This window comes from Rhinolophus sinicus, linkage group LG13 (assembly GCF_036562045.2).
Source record: "Rhinolophus sinicus isolate RSC01 linkage group LG13, ASM3656204v1, whole genome shotgun sequence".
Lineage (NCBI taxonomy): Eukaryota > Metazoa > Chordata > Mammalia > Chiroptera > Rhinolophidae > Rhinolophus > Rhinolophus sinicus.
In genome coordinates, this window is record NC_133762.1 from 50412500 (window position 1) to 50436973 (window position 24474).

General features: G+C 37.9%; 1 protein-coding gene across 9 annotated transcripts in view; it reads right to left on the reverse strand.

Annotated features, from left to right (window-relative positions):
* TASP1 (taspase 1) overlaps window positions 1-24474 on the reverse strand; it is a 251926-nt gene that overhangs the window by 66207 nt on the left and 161245 nt on the right. For 6 of the 9 annotated variants that reach the window (XM_019752062.2, XM_019752055.2, XM_074318352.1 and 3 more), the window contains one exon: window positions 15873-15941. The exons of the other annotated variants lie outside the window; for them this stretch is intronic. In XM_019752062.2, the coding sequence (XP_019607621.1) occupies window positions 15873-15941 (69 nt within the window). The remainder of the gene's footprint in view (window positions 1-15872; window positions 15942-24474) is intronic. 9 annotated transcript variants of the gene reach the window in all.

Here is a 24474-nt window from a genome sequence, read left to right on the forward strand (position 1 = left end):
AGATGGCGGCTGGGCTGGCAAGTGTGGATGGCGGTTTGCGGACAGTGTGGATCCAGCCTCCAGTGAGAGTATAGTGCCGCCAGAGAGAATATAGTGGTATGACTCCCCTACCTATGGCTCCGTGGGTGTTCCTTTTTGGCCTCACCATATCCTGCATTATGTGGGGAGCGGGAGCAGAGACCCCGCAGGTCGCCCGGCACGACACGGCATTCATAAACCAAAATGTTCGTCAATGGAGACGTTCGAAAACCCAGGTACTACTGTATTCTTGACACCTCTAAATGCTGGCGCCATGTGGATTTTTAGACAAGGAAATGTGACATGGTACCCTTAAAATTTGCAAGCACACCTATGTATAGTTTAAAAGAATCAAATAAGTATCTTTATAGAATGTCTTCTAAAATGTAAACTTAATATGAAAAACAATAATTTTTTTTCTTTGTGATCAGTTCTTATGCTTGTGACCTATCTTATCTGATTCACTCCGTGATCATCTGATTCATTATTGATAATATTTCTAAGTCAAGAGAAGCAGTCTCAGGAACCTTCAGCCTACTCCCACAAAACAGGACAAAAACAAAACAGAGCAAAAAACCCTCAGCTTTAAGGGGGTTTGGATGGCAAGTTGTCTGTGAGTGAGGTGACAACACTCTGGATTAGTAGATTTTCAGGTCAACTAATCAATCATAAGTATACAAAAGTGTTTGAAACATAAAAAAAAATTCTGGGTGAATAAAGTTATGGCTCATTGAATCCTAGATTCCATTTGTGCTGAATAGTTCATGGTATTTACAATACAGTCCAAGGTATCAGTGTTCATGAGCAGTGTCACTTGCTTCAGGACAGTGCTGGTATTTTTTTCTCAACTTGATAAAGTCACAGTGATCAAATAATGCAGGCGAGCACCTGACAGCGCACTGCACTGTCTTCACCGGTCACTGCACAAAGACCCGCAAAGGACATCACCATACCTTAAGGAACATTATCAACTCATCTGTTGCTGCTCATTGTTTTGAGCTGCTCATAGCTGCTAATGAGTTTCTGTTCTCTGAGTTGTTTCCTCACATATGCCATTTTGCTCTATGAACAAACTTTTTTCACTTTTCCTCTGTAAGGTCAGAGCCTGCTCATGGACTGTGCAGAAGCACATGTCACTGAAGATTTCAATCATGCTTTTAATGCAAACTTAGAGTCAGTGTAACGTAGCAACTACTTTGCTTTCAAGTAAATAAATAAATAAAGCTCTTATTGTGGCGAAACAGCATCACATACTCTCTATCTAGAAAGCCTAATAAAATGGTATGCTGGTGTGATATAATAAGAAATCTATATTTTGGTCCTAATCCACAGTTCCTGGCACACAGCGCCTAAAGCCCTTGTAATTTCCTAAGAGAGCTAGAGGCTTCTTTTGTTATATTTAGTTTTGTTCCCAGTTCCTAAAATAGCTCCAAAGCAATAAAAGTAAAATGGGTGTCTTTTATTATTCATAACAAGTGCCTTTCAACTACAACTAAGTTTATGTAAATGAGGTGACTTTTGGAAAGCCCCACTTAACCTAAGGATAGGAGCTTATTGCCAAGAAAATCAGTCATGTGGGTAAGAACTTGCAGCCCCCCACCTTAGACCTCAGGGCAGGGAGAAGGACTAGAGGTTTAATTAATCACCAGTGGCCAATGATTTAGTCAATCATGCCTATGTAATGAAGCCTTAATAAAAACCCAAAAGGACAGTGTTCGAAGAGCTTCTGGGTTGATGAGCACACGGAGGTGCTGGGAGAGCAGAGGGAAGCCCAGAGAGGGCGTGGAAACTCCAAGCCCTTTCCCACATACCTTGCCCTATGTATCTCCTCCATCTGGCTGTTCCTGAATTGTACATTTTTGTTAACAAACCAGTAATCCAGTAAGTAAACTGTTTTCCTGAGTTCTGTGAGCCACTCTAGCAAATTAATTGAACTCAAGAAGAGGGTCATGAAACCTCCAATTCATAGCTGTGGGTCAGAAAAACAGGTGGCAACCTGGTCGGGTGATTAACGCCTGGAGTGGAGACAGCCTCGTGGAACTGGGTCCTTAACCTGCATAATCTGATGTTATCTCCAGATAAACAATGTCAGAACTGAGTTAAATTGTAGCACACCCAACTGGTATCTGGAGACTCAGAGAACTGCTTGGTGTGGGGAAACCCCCCACACACACATTTGGGGACCAGAAGTATCAGAAGTGAAATACTGAGAGTAGAGGAGACACACAGGAGTGCATTTTTCCTTAGCAAATGGTGACTGCTGATATTGTGGTTCCTATCAAATTTCTGAATGAGTCAATATTTTTTACATTTGTTATTGTATTGAGAGGGTATGTAGTTAAATTATTATAACTGTATACTAGCAATATTATCTATCAGTGCTTGAAATTACAACTCTAGGTCTAGAAACACTGCACTGCTTACAATGTGAACTTTAAATGAAGATGTATAATATCCATAATATAGTGAGTAAACATACCCTGAACCCATAACAGGGAGGCACCCATTAATGCAGGAGCATATTTGTACAAAGGGCTAGACTGCAATTAGACAATGTGTTAATGCAATAATATGTGGGGCATTGTATGTCACTTAAATGTACTCTATGTATTCTATTTTTAATGAAGTCACTGGACTTACTGAATACCTGTTCTGTACTCAGCATTCTCCCAAGCAATGTGGTATGCAAATACCACACCCAAAAAAAAGTTTCTGAAAAACCTATAACCCTGTTTGTGAGACAAAATTTACTTAGATAAAAGTTATAGAACAGCGTATAATTACACACACACACAAACACACACATATATTCACAGAAGGTGCCAAAAAAAAGTATACACATTTTAAGAAAGGAAAACTGTATTAAAATTGTAATAATATATACTGATAACAAAGGATGAATACAAGTCACATATGACTTCTGCAATTACAAGAGGTGCTCAAAGTGGTTACCATCAGCGTCCAGACACTTCTGATTACGGTGAACCACTGCTTGAGCAACGATGACCAAAGTGTCCACTTGTATACATTTTTTGGCACCCTCTCTATATATATAATTATTCACATACTATAAATATGTGCATGTGTCCACTAGAATGTATGGACAACTACAACATTTTGTCACCTTGTTCACCACCCACCACCTAGAATAGTGTCGGACACTCTCACTGATAACAGGTGATGAATAAATATTTGTTAGATGAATGAATAAATAGCTCAATAGTAAGTATTGTGTTAGGTGTTTTAGAACTTAATAAGGGCAAACTCACTTTATTAGGGAATGGCTTCAGGGTGGAACAAAGGGAAAAATCTGCCCTCGGACAGTGGGTTATACCAAGCAAGCACTAGAATGAGCAGTCACAGATCTTGTCTATTTGCACAAGGTAAGCCTTGTGAAAGGTCATGAAGAAGAGTACACAGTGCTCAGAATATGGCAGGTACTTAACATCTGCTGGATGAGCTGGACCTAGACAAGGGCTAAAAGGCTGGTTGGCTGTGGAGTGTGGAGGCATGATGTTCAGGGCAGCAACAATGGGAAAAGACAACTGGGTTTGGGCCTAGAGGGCAGTTTTTGTCCAATCAAGAACTTAAGGATTAATGAGAAGAGCTAAGAAAAGAAAGGACAGGACAGAGTCTGGAGATCCAAGGGACAATGATGTAGCGAATGTCTATGATGACTCTGCAGCAGTAGAAACAACATAAGCAACAAATCAAACGGACAAAATCAAAAAGATCAGAGGGAAATGGCAAGGAAACAGTGGTCCAGAACTGGTCGGCTTGCTAAAATGGGAAAAACAGAAGAAGAAAAAGACCTGAAAGATCTTGTAGCAGAAGAGAAGAAAGAGATGACAGCTATAAAAGATGGCAATCGGTGATCCAGAAAGTCAAGAAGATGGTACCATTTCCAAGATCTTTTGTTTAAAAAAGTTGTTTTAAAAGTTGTTTAAAAAGTTGATGACAATGGTCATATTAACTAGGGACTTAACTTTCTAACAGAGCTCCAACAATAGTTTTGTTTCAAAACATCAAGCAAGCACTGCTAGACCAAGAGCTCCCATAGTGAGTTCTTGACTTCCTGCTGGGGTCACACACATAAATTGGGTTAAGGAAAATAAAAAAGACTAACACTTAAAGTGGAGGGGGTGCAACAAAAAGGTAACCCATCGTCTGTGAAGGTCTGACAATTAGCTTCGCGAACTTGCCACCGTGCACTTACACTGGCAGCACTGTACAAACAGCTCAGTAAAGTTTCATAACCTTGGTATATCAGTGTCTCACAGCTGTGTTCAGTGTCTTGCTGAGTGGTGTTCATTATTGTCATGTGTTTTTGTGTGCCATCGCCATTATCTGAGCTTGAATCAGAGCAACAAAAAACACTAAATTTCTTGTTAAACTTGGCAAGAGTGCAAGTGAAATCAGGGACATGTTAGTCCAAGATTATAGGGATAATGCCATGAAGAAAACAGCAGTGTACAAATGGATTAAATGTTTTTCTGAGGGGAAAGAATGCGTCACTGATGAAGAGAGGTCAGGGCTACCGGTAATGAGCAGAACTGACGAAAACATTGCAAAAATTTGTCAAATTGTGCGTAAAAATCCTCGGGGGACTATGAGAAGCATAGCAGACCAAGTAAACATCGATAGAGAAACAGGAAAACCTTAACAGAAAATCTTGGCATGAGACAGATGTGTGCAAAAATGGTCACCGATGAATAAAATCAAAGAGTCAAAGTGTGCCAAGACCTTGTGGAGAGGCAAGACGAAGTTTGGAGCCATGTTATTGCTGGTGATGAAAACATGGGTACCAATATGACCTTGGCACAATGGAAATTGCACAATGGAAGTCAGCCAATTCTCCAGGACCAAAAAAGTTCCGTCAGTCCAAATCAAAAGTCAAAATGATGTTGCTGACCTTTTTTGATATCAGAGGGATTATGCATTATGAATTTGTACCAACTGGACAAACAGCTAACCAAGTTTACTATTTGGAAGTGCTGAAAAGACTGCATGAAAAAGTTAGACGACCTGAACTTCTCGCCAACAATTCATGGCTCTTGCACCACAACGCACCAGCTCACATGTCACTGCCTGTGAGGGAGTTTTTAGCCAGTAAACAAATAACTATATTGGAACACCCTCCCTACTCACCTGATCTGGCCCCCAACAACTTCTTTCTTCATGCAAAGATAAAGGAAATATTGAAAGGGAGACATTTTTCCAAGTCAAGTTGTTGTCCTTTCAATCTTAGTTGTGGAGGGCGCAGCTCAGCTCCAGGTCCAGTTGCCACTGCTAGTTGCAGGGGGCGCTGCCCACCATCCCTCTGCAGGAGTTGAGGAATCAAACTGGCAACCTTGTGGTTGAGAGACGGAAGTCCAAACAACTGGGCCATCTGGGAGGAAGCTCAGCTCAAGGTGCCGTGTTCAATCTTAGTTGCAGGGGGTGGAGCCCACCATCCCTTGAGGGACTCGAGGAGTTGAACCGGCAACCTTGTGGTTGAGAGCCCACTGGCCCCTGTGGGAATCGAACCGGAAGCCTTTGGAGTTAGGAGCACAGAGCTCTAACCACCTGAGCCACCAGGCTGGCCCAAAAGGGAGACATTTTGATGACATTCAGGACATCAATGATAATATTACAATAGTTCTGATGTCCATTCCAGAAAAAGAGTTCCAAAATTGCCTTGAAGGGTGGACTAGGTGCTGGCATCAGTGCAGAGCTTCACAAGGGTAGTACTTTGAAGGTGACTGTAGTGATTTTCAGCAATGAGGTATGTAGCACTTTTTCTAGGATGAGTTCAGAAAAACTTAATTGTCTGAACTTGTATAACAGTGTGTGGATATCACTGTTACTTTTCCTCATTTATTCTGTAACTGAGTATTAATTACATGCTATTCTGGGTGCTCAGATTACAATGGTAACAAGACATATTTGGTCCTAGCTCATAGAGAAGTTACAGTATGTTGGGAGAGATGGCCAAACAGGCTAATACACATGTATTATTTACAATTGTGACAGTGCACAGAGGAAACAAATGAGGGACTGAGATGGAGATGAATGATGGCAGGCAGAACTCACTGTTCACAGGCCTTTCTGAGCAGCTAGCATTTCAATTTTGACTAAAAGAAGAAAGAAACCATATGAAGATTGGAAAGAGGAATATTCCAGATGGAGAAAGCAAGACATGCCAACACCCTGAGGTGTGAAAGAACTTGAGAATTTAGAAAAACAAGAAGACCACAGAGGCCAGCATAATGAGCAAGGGAAGTGACAGGGAGCACAGAAACCATAAGGTAATGCCTGTATTTCATTCTCTTTACAGTGGAAGACTATCAAAGGGATAGAAAAGGAAATGGAACAGGCTGGTATGTGGAGAAGAGATGGGGTTGGGAGTAGATGTCAAGAGAAGCAGCAGGAAGACTGCTGAGGAGGCTTCTGTGGTAGCTGTGTGAGAGGTCCTCAGTGAGTGTGGAGAGAGACCCTCCTCTGCTCTGGATGGACTCCCTTCCCCTGGGCCTGAGGTGGCCCAGCGTGGCTGAATGGACCATCCCCATCCCCATCATGCTGACTACATGCTGTAGCAGATGCTGCTTAGAGTAGAAGTGGGACAAGAAGAAATTCCACTGGGGCCTGAAGGCAGGTGCTCTACCACGAAGAGCATTAGAGTCACTGCTCTCCATCAGGAAGGCCATGTGCCACACCAGGATGTGTGCAAGGGGTCACTAACCTCAACCAGTCATTTCAATCAAGTTACTTACATGTCCTCATGTAAAATTGGCTTCAGTGCCTCTAGGACAATTATCGGAGAATCCTGGGCACAGAGAAGTCTACTATTTACTGTGAAATTCTTTCCCTAGTTCAAGGCTACAACTTCCTTCCCTCTGTCAGTCCATCATGGTCTTGTTCATCTCTGGAATTCCCTCCCTGTCCTAATTCAGTAGAGCTATAATTTGTTAACCTTAGGGTGCTGGGTAGGACCTATTTTTCAGCTTGTCATTCTTTACTAAATAAAGCCCTGAACTTTTTTTCCACTTTCATTGTGGAATTTTAGCTCCCTTATTTGATTTAATTGTGGATTTTTACAGTCTTCATATGCCTAAAAGCCTTGGGCTGTGAGTAGTCGTTTACTATGTGTAATAAATAAAACCAAAAAGAAAAAAAGGAACTGAAGAGGTAAATCATAAATATCTTAAAGACTAGCTGATAGGCAAAGGCAAAAATGAGAGCCATGACTTTTAAAAATTTTGAAAACATTATTAGAGAGTGAGACCTTGTTCATTACAGAACAACTAAAAAGAAAACAAAAGTAATCAAAAATTTTTAACTCCTTTCCTTCATTTCCATTTGTAAAAGTATCTCTACTGGAATTAATATGACATCAATGGCACTGAAAGACCAAATTGATATGTCAGTTACCATTATTTTGATTTACAGAAGGATGGGCAGTAGACCACCAAACTCTAGAAACTCTAAGGAAAAAGTAATAAAATAAAATTAAAAACCTTGTAATGAGGAAACCAAAAGTGAGTACCTAGCAGGAAAACACGTGCAATATAACCTACAAGGAAAATTTATCTTTCTGTCTACAACATATGAGAAGAGGGATACAGGTTGGCAATGAGATTCTGTGAGTTATATAGATTATAAAAAATCCCATCATTCAAGTAAATAAAATTTGAAAAATATAATGTGTACATATACTAGGAAGCTTTAGGAAATTATAAATCAATTAATAATAACCCTTTATGCTCAAAAACAACTCGTATTTTATACAATTTTTTTAAAGGAAAAACAATAAAACCACAAAACCATATTGTAGATCTACTTGAAGGGTTTAATCTAAAATTAAGTAAAAATATATTACATACATTTTCTGTATATATACATATAGATGAATGTAGTAAACTATCACAACTTTATAAATAGACACTAATACCTGGGATAAATAAAGCTAAAATGTCACTCTTAAGAATTCTCTGAACTCTAGCTACAGATTTGCAAATGTATCCAGATACATATGCAGAATTTCATAAAGAGAGTTTTTATTTTAATAAGCTGAGATAAACATTGAAATGTCACTCTAAGAATTTGGGGAATTCCATATAAGTAAAGTCTATTTTCGACCTGTCTCCCAGAAAGAGATAATTACTAAAGATAATTCTGACAATTCCACCCACAAAATTGTCAGAAACATAGAAATCAAGTGAAGCACTGCTGTGAGACTCATAAAAAAATTCTAAATTTGAAGAGGGGATAGAGGGATGTTTCTGTTTGCACGTTTTCAATTATGCATCTCCACCAAGAGAGACAACTAAATATAGCCCAGTCGTTGGTGCACAAAAACTTAATCTAGTGTGCAATCAAAAAGGTTAACGTTAGAAATACCAGTCAATCCAAAACATCTGAAACAAGAGCACATATTTTAGAGCCATTTTCAATGAAAGCAAGATCTATGCAGTTGAGTGAAAAATGTTATTTTGATGGTGAACAACAACATAAAAGGAAAGCGGGGTGGTGCTAGTAATTGAAATATTTCATTTCATATTAAGCTTATGCTTAATTTCTGGGCTAAAGAAAAGAAGAATCATTCACATTCTGTACCCATTCGGCTGGGCTCCATTCCAGAACTCCTGAGCCTTGTGGCTGCTTCATGCTCGTGTCAGTTAATGCCACAGCTCAGCAAAAAAACAGCAGATTTGGGGATGCACAGGTCGACTTGCCAACATACAATGTTAGTGCTTGTGGGTTCTGAGAATTGTGCATTTTTCTCTATTTTAATTGTGCATTTCTACACTTATTAGGGGTACATGAGGTTTAAAATGTATGCTAATGTAAATGAACTCTGTGGAAACAATAAAATATTCATGTCATGCCTGGAAGTGGGGCAGTATCTCCCACACGCCCTTAATCAGATTTGAGTTTCCTATCATCAGACTTGTCCGTGTGGCAGTTCATCTACTGACCCCCAGAGATCACTCCCTATCATTCCTCAAAGATTTATGCTCCTGGATCATTGCTTCTCTGACATCTGCGCTGCCATAATTCCTAGTGATGTCATGATATGGAGATTATACTTCCAGCTCTCTGACCTCTCAATTCCTTGACCTCTTCTCTCCCAAGAAGCTTGTCCTCTCCTCTATGTCAGCCATTCATTCACTCCCTTTATCATACCCTAGTCCTTGTGATTACCCACTACTGTCTCCTCCACAGATCTCGCTTACAAGCATCTCCCTGACTACTACCCCTATCCTTCCAGTGCACACCCTCTCGTACCCAGTCTCACAATTTGTCAACGTTTCCCTCACTCCACTCAAGTCCTCACTTTAGTCCTTAAGTGGGCTGAAGTCCATGATCCATCATTCTTTCAGTTGCCCAGGCCAAACACCAAGTCATCTTTGACTCTCTCACTCTATATCAATTGATTAGCAAATCATGTCAGCTCTACTTTCAGAAACTACCCAGAATCCAATTCTTTCCCTTCTTGGACCACCATCACCCAAGTCCAAGCCACTAATAAAGTCTAATAGCATCCAGACTGGTCTCCCAGTGTCCACTCTTGCCCCCACCCCTACCCCCACCCATAGTCTATTGTCAGCACTATAGCCAGAATGACCAAGTAAGTCAGATCACGTTATTCTTCTCAAGATTCTTCATGGCTCCCATCTTACAATGGCTTGTAAGTCCTTATCCCTACATGATGGCCCTTATCACCAATTTGAGCTCATCCCTAACCATCCTCTCCTCCTTGCTCACTCTGCTCCATCTACATTGGTCTCCCTGCTATCCCTCAACCTCTCCAGACACACTGCTACCTCCTTTGCACATGCTTTTCTGGAATGTTCTTCCCTCCACTGGCCACATGCTTCTGCCCCTCACCTTTGGATTTTTGTTCAAATGTCACTTTCTAAGGGAGGCCTTCCTTGACCATGCTCAAACACTGCAAGCTCCTCTCCTGCACTTACTATCCCTCTTTCCTACTTCATTTCTCTCTGTAGCTCTTATTATAATATGATAGACTGTAAGTTTTACTTATTTATTTATTGTCTGCCTGACTTGATAAAATATAAGTTCCATGAGGACATGACTTTGTTTTATTCATTGCTATACCCCCAGTGCTGATCTAAAGCCAGAAATGTGGTATATGGTAAAATACTTATTGAATGAATGAATCAATGCATGTTTTTGGAACCACCAAAATGGAAGGGCTCTTCTTGATCATCTAGGGTTTCTTTTGTAAAAGACCATACAGTAAATATTTTTATCTTTTCAGGCCATCCAGTCGATGTCACAACTAGTCAACTCTGCCACTGTAACACAAAAGCAGTGCTAGACCGTACGGAAACAAATGAGTGTGACTGCGTTTTAATAAGATTTTATTTACAAAAATCAGGTGGGTAGCAGGATTTGACCTTTGGACCATAGTTTGACAAAGCTTGATCTAGGTTATTCTGCTGCACTGAGCATTAAAGCCTTAATCATCAATTCTCCCAGAATTTATTAAACAGAGTACATAACTTTTAGAACTGGAAAGTGCTATCTATACCAAGGATCATCTAATCCAATCCCTGTGGCAGACAGAAAATGCTTACCTTGTATCCATTCTTTTTCTTTCTAACTAAAAGAAGCCCAATTTTGTTGAGGGGACAGCAATGTGTTCAACTAAGAAACTACATTACTCAGCTTCTCTATGGCTAGAGGTGACCATGGGACACAGTTCTGGCCAATAAGACACAAAGAGAAGTTACTTGGAGGGGCTTTTTAAAAAGTCCTTTAAAGAAGATTGACAGGTGACACACACATTCCTTTTGCTCTTTACTCATTCATTCTTCTCTTCCTGTTTGAAATGCAAATGTGAAGCCCAGGATGAGAGTTTAGGGTGAGAGCCACACCCTACAGGGAGCAGAGTAGGAGGAAAGGAGAAGGCAGGAAGGTTAAAGACACTGCCCAGCTGGTGCACAGGTCCTCTGGATGTTTTAATACGAAAGTCAAAATTAATCTCCGGTTAAGTCGTGAGAAGTGACTCTTAGAGAGAGAAAGTAGATCTTTGGTTAAGCCACTATAAATAGCTTTTAAAGAGAGAAATCATCCCAGATCCTAAAAGCCAGCAATTGCAGAATAGAAACTTCAACTGATCTGCGATTTCCATTTCAGCACTTTCTCAAATGTCACTCCCCTCTCAATGACAGAGTAAGACACGATATGCTTATTCCATGCAAAGAAGACAGTATGTCAATTAGACAAGCCCTGTTTTTATCCAAAGAAGATAATTTGCCACGCTGAAATAACTGGGAATTCTGGGTATTTTACCTAGTTTCAGACACGGTAGGACCCACACTGCTGATATCCCTAAGTCATCCTACCATTCACAACCCAAGCAGGAAGAGATGGTTCCTCCACACAGCTTTGGCAGAAAGGCCCAAAGGGAGGATTCTGAGGAGCCTCACTTGGGTTTCCTGCTCACACCTGAACCAACCACTATAGCCAGAATGATTCCGATTGGTTTAGACTAGGTCACATGCTCACCCCTGTGGTTTGGAAATAGGTTAGTTCTACCCAGATGGGGTCTGAATGATTCCTCCCAGTAAAAAAGGGCTCTGATACCAGAAGACATGGGGAGAAGAGTGTTGAAGTGTGTGCACACACATACACACACAACATATTTTTATACCTACCTAAGGAAATTAAGATATGTGAGTTGTAGGCTTAGCTCTCTGACTAATTAGATGCAGGTCTCTAGGGTGATACATGACCTTTGGTTCTGAGTTTTCCAATCATTTACCAAAAGATGACTCATCCAACATTAGCTTTAAGTATTAAAAGATCGACTTAAGAAGGATATTTGAAAAATCTTTGAAAAGCATAAAGTACAAAAAGTATAAAAGTATAAAGTATAATTAGGTAGAGCTATTATAATAGTAAGTGAATAAATACAACTGATATAAAAGGAAATAGGAAAGAGATTCTTTCCTACCTCATCTAAACCTATAAAATCTTTAAAACATCTGTTACTATGATAAACTCCGTAAGAGGCCTCCAATCAAAATCTTCCTAGACAACAAAGGAAGTACACCACCTTCCTGGGACTACTAATAGGTCCATAACGTTCTCCTCAAAAATGACTTGCCTCATTCTAACCCATCCCTGTTCTAGTCTTACCTCCTCATTCTGCTGATCTTCAAGAAGCAAAACAAAAACATTTTAAAGTAACCATATACATATTGTTTTCCACTTTAAATGACTTGTATGAATTGACATATACGTGGTCATTTTCTGTGGCATCTGTATGCAATAGAAACAACCTAAATGTCTGTGTACTAAAAGGAGAATGGATAATAAAATTATAATACATTCATACAAAGGAATACTATGTAGTTGTTAAGAAGAATAAAGAAACTCTTTATTGATTAATTCAGATAGGATTTCTTAAACATATCAGTGAAAAAAGCAAAGTGAAGGATTGGTAGATAGATCGCTACCACTAATGCAAAAAGCAAGAAAGGGGGCGGCCAGATGGCTCAGTTGGTTAGAGCGCGGTGCTCTTAACAACAAGGTTTCTGGTTCAATCCCCACATGGGCCACTGTGAGGTGCGCCCTCCACAACTAGATTGAAAGAACTATTTGACTTGGAGCTGATGGGTCCTGGGAAAACACACTTAAAAAAAAAAAAAAAAGGCAAGAAAGGACCACACGTCCCACACCACCCATAAATTCATGGACTAGCTCTTGATGAATACAAAGAAACTCATTACCTTGGCTGTCTCTAAAAAGAGGAGCTGGGCTGGCTGAAGGACAGAGTGTGAGAGAGACTTCTCCCTGTTTATCCTTCAGTATCTTTTGAATCTTGTACCATGTGAATATATTACCTTCGTACCAAATAATTAATAAACTAATAGTATAATATAGCACAAACCTTACGGAAGGACAAACATACCACCAAGTGATACAGAGCTCTAATAATCAAGCACAGAGGTTGATGCACTTGGGTGCCAGAATAATCAACTGCAAGTTAACAGTCTAACACAATAGCTGTGTTAACAGAGGATAGTAGATGGAATACAACAGTCACCCTGCCCTTCCCTAGCAACTTCATGGTGGGGACCATGAAGCACATGGCCATTCTATATTTGAGCAAACCACGGTTCTATAATATTAGCAGAAACCTACAGGGGCTGAGGTGAATAATTAAGTATTCAAACAAGAGCATCCCCTCCATTAATGTATGTACATATACATACACATATGTATGCAGGTGTACACACACACAACCCACACAAAGACAAATACACACACACACACACACACACACACACACACACACACACACGGTTTGAAAATAAATGAGTGGCCAGATCTTTAACACATTTACCATTTCGCAAATACTCACTGAGAATATACAAGGAACAATTTAAGAGTGTGGTCAGCAACAACTAACAGAAACCCAGACCTACTATGACTCAAATGAATTGGAGTTTACTGTCCCCACCTAACAAGTATGTAGTCTGGAAGAAAGGGGCTTTTCCATTTGTGGCAGCAGGTCTATAGTGTCAAGGCTACGATTTCTGTAGTCTGCTGTCCATTCCCTCATGGCGACAACATGACTGCTCTCACCCCAGGAATCACATTCATATTCAAGATAGGAAGAAGGGGAGAAGGGTATGCCAGCTCTTTTTATCAAGAAAACAAAGGCTCTCGCAGAAATCTTCAAACAGATTCTTGCTTATGTCTCATTGTCCCATATTGTATGGCTATTCCTAGCTGGAAGGAAGTCTTAAAATGTGAATATCAGTTTTTACAGTCCATGTAATAGAGGCTTGTAAGGGCACAGCAGATTGAGAATGACTACTGGACAAGCCAGCCCACAGTATGTGACACAAGTACTCTGATAGGGTGCAAAAGTCAGCATGTACAGGTAATGAAGTACGACCTCTGACAGTTTATATTCATTATTGTCTGATTTAATATTAAGAATATTTTCAAATGTGACAATATTATGGATTAACTGCATGAGGTGAGAAGTGAAAAAAAATATTGAGGGCTTTTCATAAATCCAAAAATAAAAAAATTAACCTGTAAGTCACATATTTATGTACCTCCCTATTAAAATGTAACTCTCCTGCCAAATAAATGCACATCCAAAAACTACAAACATTTACTTTCTGTACATTTCTCCTTAAATATGTTTTTATGTGTTTAATGAACTATTTTATAATTTTAATTAATTTCTCAGGATCTACGAACCAGTTCTTTTGCCTCAGCTTTGTTAAATGGTAAACAGTTTTGTTATAACTTGAGTAAAATCCCAAAGATTTGCTACTTTATCATAAACTTTCCTACGGAAAGTCAATTACCTGTAGAGTCATCATCTGCTTACATTACAAAAGCATTACACACGTACTTTTTTCTGAGCCATTTGAATGTCAGTTTAAAATATCATAATCCTTCATCCTAAATAACGCAGAAGACATTTCCTAAGAATAAGGTCACTCTCTTACCTAACCACAATAATATTATCATCTCTAAAGACTATTAATAACAATTCTAATCAATAAGACTATTAATTAGTAATATTTGTAAACAAGCATTAATTATCATTTAACCTAGTAAAATTTCTCCAATTGTCTTAAAACTTGTTTGTTTTTTTTTAATCAAAGGCTAATCACTCCCAAATGCTTGTGTTTAAAGTGCTGTTGCTTCAAAATCATTCAACCAAAGGGAGTTAATTTTCACCTATATCATTTTTATTGATTGTCAGTCAACTGGTATTTGGGCTGGATTCTTTAAATACAGGTTTCTATATGTATAAAATAGCCACTTGTTTTGCATCTTTGTATCTAAATTGTTATACAGAATATAACAAGAAGCTCTTCTGAACATTATATTTTACAGAAAGAAAAGGAAAGAAGGGAAGAAAGACAGGCAGGATTATTTTTAGCTTTAAAAAAACTTCTAAAATGCACGCATGCGACACACACATAGATGTATAGCAAATACATTCAAAATTTAGACCCCCCAAATAATTACAGAATTTCTTATCACAAATTCAAGTAAGTGAAGACTGCTACTTATTTAACTCTTTTAAATGAATAAAATCTGTTACTTAAAACAAACAAACAAAGAAGATACTCTGAGCTTACCCAATTTGAAACTGAAAATCAACCCAGAAGCGAGGTAAAATAGCAGAAAATCATCAATGTCCCTGAGCCTCAGATGAGTATGTGAGAGCGCTCAGCATAAGTTGCCCACGATTAATGCTAATGAATGGACTGGGTTTTACCACACTCATAAAAGGTTAAGAATTATGTTGTTTATATACACTCTATTTTTCCCTCATGAATATATGGTCTTCACAGATGCAAAAATCAGTTACTATCAAATGTCTGATGGCCGAAAAAAAACTGAGGTTACAATGATGGGAAGCAACTTTACAACCATAAAAACAACTCTAAAATCTATTATGAGCATTATAATAATTATGGATTTATTTATTTACCCACATCCACCAAGTGTAACTTAAGCCCTATTCAAACTAATCACTCAATATACTGTACAACTCAGCCTTCAGCTTCATATGATTTAATTTTCCTTTCCTTCTTGCAACATTATAATTATGTGCTCTGAGTTTACTGTAACTAATATTAGTGGTTTTCTCCACATGCTCACAAACTAAAGGAACAGACAAAAAGGCTTTTTGATCACCTAATCAGTACCCTTAGGAGAAAAAAAAAATTGCTAATATGGAAACAAAGATCTTTCTTTTTCTTTTTTTTTTCTACATGGGACAAAACAAATTCCTTGTGTGGTTTTAATTACATCCTAATACTTCATAAACATCTTTTAACATAAAATTCAAAATAAAGTACCTATTGTGAATAGCTCAGCAGCTCCCAATTCTGTGATGGCACCAACCTTTATAATCAAGTCCATGGTCCCTAAAAATCAAATAGACCAGCAAGTAAACTATGGTTCTTTTTAAAGTAACATGACACTGTTTACAGAGTTGTTTTTGTTTTTTCCCTTTTTTAGAACTGTGCTTATTATTTGCTTTCCAACCAAATAATATTACCAAATTATTTCCAGTTATCAAAATCTGATAGGTAATTTAAATGGTCTTTTCTTTGTTCCCAAAAGTACCACATCTGCGGTTGACACAATCATCTTCAGCTATTTAAAAAGCTCCAAATGTCCAAAATATACAGGATTTCCAGGCTCAAGGAGAAGGCTAGAGCTCTTGTGTAAACAGGAAACCTAGACCACAGGAAGAAAACCAACTTCAGCTGTGAATGCACAAAGCCCTAGAAAGTTACTTCTGTTGCTGGCTACCCATTTCTATTTATTCTGATAAGCTCATTTTGTTAGTCTGCTCCTGATCAATTTTGTTAGTAATTTAATACAATAACAAGCTTTTCTTTCTTCTTATTTGTAGGAAGAGAGGAAGAACTGAAAAATGATTGAAGCTGCTGGAAACAAGCTGACCCAGTTTTATCCCAAGATTCACCTTTAGGAACAATGCATCAGCCATGTCATAGACGGCAACTTCTGAGTATCCTGGAAATTGTGATGATTCTGTTTCTTACACTCAACATGACTGAAAAATCAAATTTAGGTATTACTCAATTTAACAAGCAGATGAACTATTTATTTTCAAATGATGATTGCTTGGGCCAATAAATGTCATATTTAACCATCAATTCTAGCCAAAGAAAAAAACAATGTCTCAAACTTTTACTTCTTTCAACAATTCCACTGAATATTACCTAACTAATCACTCTTCCTATTATCTAACCTCCTAGCCTTCTTGCACAAGTTTTCTGCATCTTGTTTTAATATATATGATTATTTCTTAAACTTCTATTAAAAAACAACAAAACAAACAAACAAGAAAACAGAAAAACCACCACTCTATGAGGTATTGCAGAGCTCACCACAACAACTCCCCAGAAAGAGACAAGCAAAAAGTATTCAATTTTGACATTAGCGTCCTAAAAAATATTCTGGAAGGCCCTTAGAAAACCACATTCATTTCTAAAATTATTGTCATGCTTGTAGCCACTTGCTATCTTTCCTTTTTTTTCCTTTTGTCCCCATTCCACCCACTCAAATTTATTCTGATTTGTAAAACTTCTACACACTTAAAAATATTCTGGGGTTCTACATAATTATCTTATGTCATGTGGAAAGAAAAATACGATTTATTTTGCAAGTTTGTGACCCTCTATAAGATGTACTCCAATTAAAGAAGAAAAAATATCAGCAGTACCGTATTATTCTTCAATAAGTTTGTGTATGAGTACACAGTTTAAATGCAAAGTTGTGATTGCCAGTCATCTATCAAACTCTAAACCATCTAGCTTCTCACCAAAGACCTTAGCTCAAAGACCTTCTTCATCATTTCTGGTCCTCTTTCTTTCCCAGCTGCTCAGTGGAGTTCCTTTTTCACTCTGCCTCTGCACAAACTTGAATATATACCCTCTTAATGCCTAAACCCAAAAGCTTTATCTTGATATTCTTCTACATTTCTAAACACATGGAAATTCTTTAGTTATGTCAAAACAATTCCTCCTGTCACTGGTTTCCAGATCAGCGTCCTCCTTGGTTGCATCTATTCTCCTTCCCTTTTCTATCTTCTTCACAGGATGCTCTTTCCACCCATCCCAAAGGCAGACATCCTCTAAGGTTGCCACCTTTAGCTCTACTCTCAATTCATTCTAGAAATATTTTATTTGCTAAAAACTGTTCTAGCTGCTGGGAATGTAACAATGAGCAGGAAATAACAGTCAAAGTTTATGCCCTGCTGGAGGGAGGTAGACAATAATAAATATGTATAGAATTAAATCAATAAGTGGTAACAAGAAACATAAACCAGAATAGGAGGGCAGGAAAAGGAGTAACAATTGTAGGTAGGGTGGTTAGGAAAGACCTCTTTGAAGATACGTCACGCAAGCAGCTCGGGCCTCCTCAGCTGGATCATCCATTCTGTAGGAGACACCGTAAACGATGAGGACGAGCCCAAAGTCCAACTTCCCTTTCAAGCTCCAGCCCCATATATCTGACTGTCTTCTTTACCTCTAGCCAAAATCAATCCCAAAATCAATCTACCTGCATGTCCAATGTTCTGCACATGACATTCTCACAATCTCTTTATTGGCATGCAATTTCAAGTCCATCAGAATCAAAAAACCATTTTTTTAATGCCTCTTTCACTGCATCTGTCACACTCCATCAACCATCAAGCCCCAGAGATTGTCTTTAAGAGTCTCTGGTACCTGACTCTTCCTATTAAAACTCAATCTGCTTCTCTAATTGCCACCACCTTCAAATAGGTATAATAGATTCATCTACAGGGTCTTCCTCATCCAATCTATCCCACTAGCACAACACTCTATTGCCGAAGCCTAGTGTGGCTCTTCATTACATTAAGTTCAATTTTTGTTTTGTGTCTTTTCACTTGTAATTACACCACTCTCCTTAACATATTCTGTCCACTTGACAATCAGATCATTTGCTGTTCACAAAACAATTCCAAGATTTCCCTCCTGAAGGCACCTCATTCATGACACTATCTTTGGTGTACCAGATATGACACCTCTTCCTCTGCTTCTTCTGAACTCAGTCTTTCCTACTTTATCATATTAAGAGTTTAATTATGAAGTTTTTCATAAAACATAAAAAGAACATATGTGACAATTTATCAATCATATTAGTAGAATAAATATCCATTAATCCACTCAACAATTAGAGCAGTTCAACACTACCAGTACTATTCAGAATACCCAGGTTCTCCTTCCCCGACAGAAACCACTACCCTGAATTACTTTTCAATACTTCTTGTTATCCTTTATAGTTTTACCATACATACATGTATAATTAAATAGTGTTTGGTTTTGCAAAGTTATATTAATGGTAGCTGACTACAGTCCATTGCAAACTGTATTTTTTCTTAGTATTATGACTTCTAAGGTTCATCCATACTAATGTACGTAACTGTAATGCATTCATTTTCACTACCATATGGTTTTCTCCTGTTGATGGACATTAGAATTCAGTCCATTTCACGCTGTTAAGAAAAACAATATTATAAACGTTCCTACGCATGCTATCTGCTACACATGTACATACGAGTATCTAGGACTACCTAATAAGTTCTTAACCCATTTATTTGAAAGTGTGATTTTTCTTATTAGTATTTTATCCAGCATTATCAGGTTATTTGCAATCAGGAGGTTCCAGGATCTCCATTTCACAAAATAGCCAGGAATGAAAGTGCTTGTATTTCCTGCACTTTAATATGATACCTACTGCAGCTTACATTTTATTATTCATTTGCCTTTTTTCTTCTCCTAGAATGCAGGTTCCTCAATATCAAGGCTGTTTTGCTTTATTTATCTGCGAATTTCTCACAGTAGCCAGCAAAGTACACACATGGCTTTCAATATTTGTTATTGAAATTTGTAAAATTTCAATATTTGTTAAACAAAAAGATGGTAAAAAAAATTCTGAAAGTATAAAAGCCCAGGACCCAAGAATTAGTAACAAATAATGCTTTAGAAGATGTTTAATTTATTGTTTTCCTTATTTTTGCAATTTGGACATGTGAGTACAATAGGGTGAATATCCCAGTTTTTATAACAATGAAGGAGAAACATGTTTGACTTTTTAATAGATAAAAAAGAATAAATTCTCTTAAGAGACCCTCGAGCCCCAGAGAGGTACAAAGAAAAATATTTGTATTTGAGTAAGAGAAATATTCATAAAGAATATGGAGAAAAGTCTTATAAAAATCTAAAAATGCACTGGAGAAGAGGACAGTATATTTTTTTAATTTTTCTAAACTATAAAGAAATTCATGAAACATAATTGATAATTTCAGATAAGAGGTTAAAATGGGTAATGACAATGTACTTTTGTTCTTCCTATGATGTCTAACACTCATGAATTATTGGAGTTTTAGTTAAATATTTGGTCATTAAAATAAAATATTTATTGAATACAACTTCTCAATTGAGCATAAAATCACAAGAGTGAACTCCCTTTAACCTCAGTTGTTGATGGCATTATGTATTTGACAATAAACCTATGATGTCAATGATAGTGTAAGAGTATTCCCCAAAAGAATAAAATAAAAGGATATCGAGCAAAACTACTTTTTTAAATCCTACACACCACATAAAATTTTTGAACAATAGTCACACAGACTGTAGGTTGATAATACTAATAACTTAGCTTAGAAAAGGGGCATTTGTTTTTTATAGATAACATATTTATCAGCCATTATACGAAGTATGATAAAAAAAAATACGGTGAATGTTCAAATTTTTTTAAAAAAAGTTATTTAACACCTATAGGTAAATAAAATTCAAAAATTCAAAAATATATTACAGTAAAAGACACATTGCCATTAATCCCCCTCAAAATACTCCCCCTCGCTTCGAACACACTTATCCCATCATTCTTGCCACTTTCTAAAGCGGTTAGCAGTTCTGAAGCCCTTTTTCATGAGTGTATTTTTGTGCTGTCATGGCTGCCTCCATGTCCAGATTCGATTCAAAATGTTTTCCTTTCATGGTCATTTTGACTTTGGGAAAGAGCCAGAAGTTACACGGTGCCAGATCTGGTGAATAAGGTGGATCAGGACACACCATAATGTTTTTATTTGACAGAAATTGCCGTACCAGAAGTGATATGTGACACAGAGTGTTGTCATGATGGGGGATGAAGTAAAGACACTCACAAAAGAGGACTTCCAGAACTGCTTCAGAAAGTGGCAAGAATGATGGGATAAGTGTGTTCTAAGTGAAGGGGAGTATTTTGTGGGGGATTAAGGTTAACGTGTATTTTACTGTAATAATTTTTTAAATTTAAACATTCAGTGTATTTTTTGATCACACCTCGTATTTAGTAGTGAGCAGAACCAACTGAAAAAAGTTCTGTGACGTTACTTGTTGAGAACTGGGCAGGACACTATAATGCCACCCTGAAGTTCACGTACCACACATGCAGCCACAGTTTGCATGAAAAAAGAATAATTCATGAAACCAAGTTTGTTCAAAAATAACCATGAGAATAGGAAGTCACATCTGAAGCACTGTAAGGTCTGTGTGTGTGTGTGTGTGTGTGTGTGTGTGTGTGTGTAATCACAAAGTACAACTAAAAAGGAAACCTATTTCTTTTCCCTACTTAACTAAGCATTCAGTCTATAATCAGCTGGTTAGCATGAAGTATTATTAAGGCACTATTTTTACAGTACCCATTTTTATGGGTTTTCTATGTTACACAAACAGTGTTGTTGTTTTTAAAAAAAAAATGCATGAATTGGTTACTTTCTTTTATGCTTCCTATATTAAGTCAAACCAAAGCTCTGGATCTTGGCATAATGGTAATGCAAATGGAAACAAAAACAGTTCAATCTTCAAAATGTCTTTCAATTTTACTCTAGTCATTCTATCACATTAAAGTCTCATTTATCAAAAGTAGATTTTTAAAGATCTTTATATTTAAGAATTTCAGAGTATGTTTCAAATTGCAAAACAAGGAAAATCTTTATTTTAATAAGTCACTGATGACTTTAGGAAAAAATACATAAAAATGAATGATTTTCTCATAAGTATAAAATTACTTTAAAAAAAGCTCTTATTCGTGCAGAAGGTCATAGATATCAAACATACCACCAGAAGAGACAGGGTTATTTCAAAATTCTGCACAGATGGTTACTGCTATGCCATTTTAGAATCTCTCATTTAAGGTAATTTTACCATTAATAAAAGCTGAATGTCAATTAAAACAAAATCACCCAAGAAGTATAACAGAAAAATTGTCAAAAGCTATGAGCAGGTAATTCCCAAATTAATACAAAAGGCAAAGTTATATTTGGCCAAACTCACTCATCAAGAAAAGATGAAATAAAACTGGAAACCATTTTTTTAATCCATGATTTCGGATATGTTTAAACATTTGATAATAATCATTGGAAAAGAGTGTGGAGGGGACTTCTCATTTCCGGTTCATGTAAGGAGCTTGGCGGTCGCCATTGCAAGACATAAAAAGGGGAACAAATTCAAAAATCAAAACTCTTCTTATATCTGTCAGAGAAATGAGGCCACCAGGTAAATAACTGCCCTCAGAATTGGAGAGAAAGACAGTCAGATACAGAAAATCACAACTTACCAGAGCAGAAACCTCCACAGGAACCAGTGCTGGGTGGGAAAACCAGAACTGTTACTGAAGAACTGCTGGAGTCTCAATGTGGGCAAATCTGTGAGTTTAAACCTCCAGGCAGGAAGGACAGGGTGGCACACTTTTGTGAGCTTTACCTCCTGAAAATCTACCAGGATCTAACAGTGAACACTGGAGAAACACTCCCTCCTGCTTCCAGCAGGGGAGGGGAACAGAGAACCACTTTAAAATATGACAGAGCATTCCCTTCTTGTTAACAAAGCCTGCCCTCAAGAGGAACTATTTTACCAGAGCCTAACCTGCTGGGGTTTTATCAGAACTTAACCTCATCAGGAAATACTCAACTCCAGCCAGCTCTAACCTTCCACATGGGGAGGGGCACTTGCGAAGTTCACAGCTCAAAGTCACAACTTATCAGAGCAGAAACTAAATCAGATCTAATCACTGGAATATAGAATGTTTCCTCCACCCCATACCTTACCAGTATATTACTAGACCTACTTACCTCTGTTCCTTTTACCTAGTACATCATGTGCAGCTACCAAGAAAAACATTAAAGGAGCTAGCTGGGTGGCTCAGGCGGTTAGAGCTCCATGCTCCTGACTCCAAGGGCTGCCGGTTCGATTCCCACATGGGTCAGTGGGCTCTCAACCACAAGGATGCCGGTTCAACTCCTCTAGTCCCACAAGGGATGGTGGGCTCCACCCCCTTCAACTAAGATTGAACATGGCACCTTGAGCTGAGCTGCCGCTGAGCTCCTGGATGGCTCAGTTGGTTGGAGCGTGTCCTCTCAACCACAAGGTTGCCAGTTTGACTCCCACAAGGGATGGTGGGCTGTGCCCCCTGCAACTAGAAAACGGCAACTGGACCTGGAGCTGAGCTGCGTCCTCCACAACTAAGACTGAAAGGACAACAACTTGACTTGGAAAAAACTCCTGGAAGTACACACTTTCCCCAATAAAGTCCTGTTCCCCTTCCCCAATAAAATATCTTTAAAAAAAGAAAAGAAAAACATTACAAGGTATACTAAAAGGCAAAAAAGCACAATTTGAAGAGAGAGCAAACATCAGAATATTATATGACAATGATGTAGGAATTATTAGACAGGAAATTTAAAACCACCTCACGGATGATGTGGATACATGATCACTGCACTGTACACCTGAAGCTGAAGCTGAACAATAATGAATGTCAACTACAAGTTTATATATATATATATGTATATATAGTTACAAGAAGTGGAGTACAGCATTAGGAATAGAGACAGTGGAAATGTAATGGCTGTGTGCAATGTCAGAGGAGTAGTGGATGGGGGGAGGGGGGTTGTCACTCTGTGAGGGATATAAATGATAAATGTCTAATTATTACATTGCTTTGTGCACTTGAAACTAATAAAAGAAAGTTAAAAATAAATAAGTAAATAAAAACAGGAAAAAGGTACCATATGTGGAAAAAAAACAACTATAATTAATACACTAAGGACTAATGAACAAGTAGATATATAACATGTAAGAAAAGATAGCTAATGCAAGCAGAGCACTGAGAATTCTAAGAAAGAATAAAAAAGAAATGCTAGAGATCAAAAACGCTGTAATAGAAATGAACAATGCCTTGATGTGACTGAACATGGCTGAGAAAAGAATTTCTGAGCTTGAGAATATCTCAGTAGAAACTTCTAAAACTGGAAGAGCAATGAGGCGTGCAAAAATTAATGTCAGACATCAAACCACAGATCTAGGAAGCTCAGAAAATACTGAGAAAGATAAATTCCCCCAAACTACTCCTAGGCAAATCATATTCAAATTGAAGAAAATCGAAGATAAAGAAAAAAATCTTGGAAAAGCCCAGAGGAAAAAAACACCTTACCCATAGAGAAGCAAAGATAAGAATGACATCCCACTTCACAGAAACAATGGAAGCAAGAAGAGAGTAGAATGAAATATTGAAAGTGTCGAGAAAACACACACACACACACACACACACACACACCAAACTTGAATTCCGTAGCCTGCAAAAATCATCTTTCAAAAGTGAAGAAGAAATAAAGACTTTTTCAGACAAACATTGAGGGAATTTGTTGCCAGTAGACCTGCCTTGTAAGAAAGGTTAAAAAAAATTCTTCAGAGAGAAGGAAATTGATATAAGCCAGAAGCTCAGATCTACATAAAGGAAGAAAGAGCATTACAAAAGGAATAAGTGAAGTCTTATTTTTAACTGATCAGATAGCAATTTGTTCTTAATCATAATAGCAATAATGCATTTGACTGTGTGTGTGTGTGTGTGTGTGTGTGT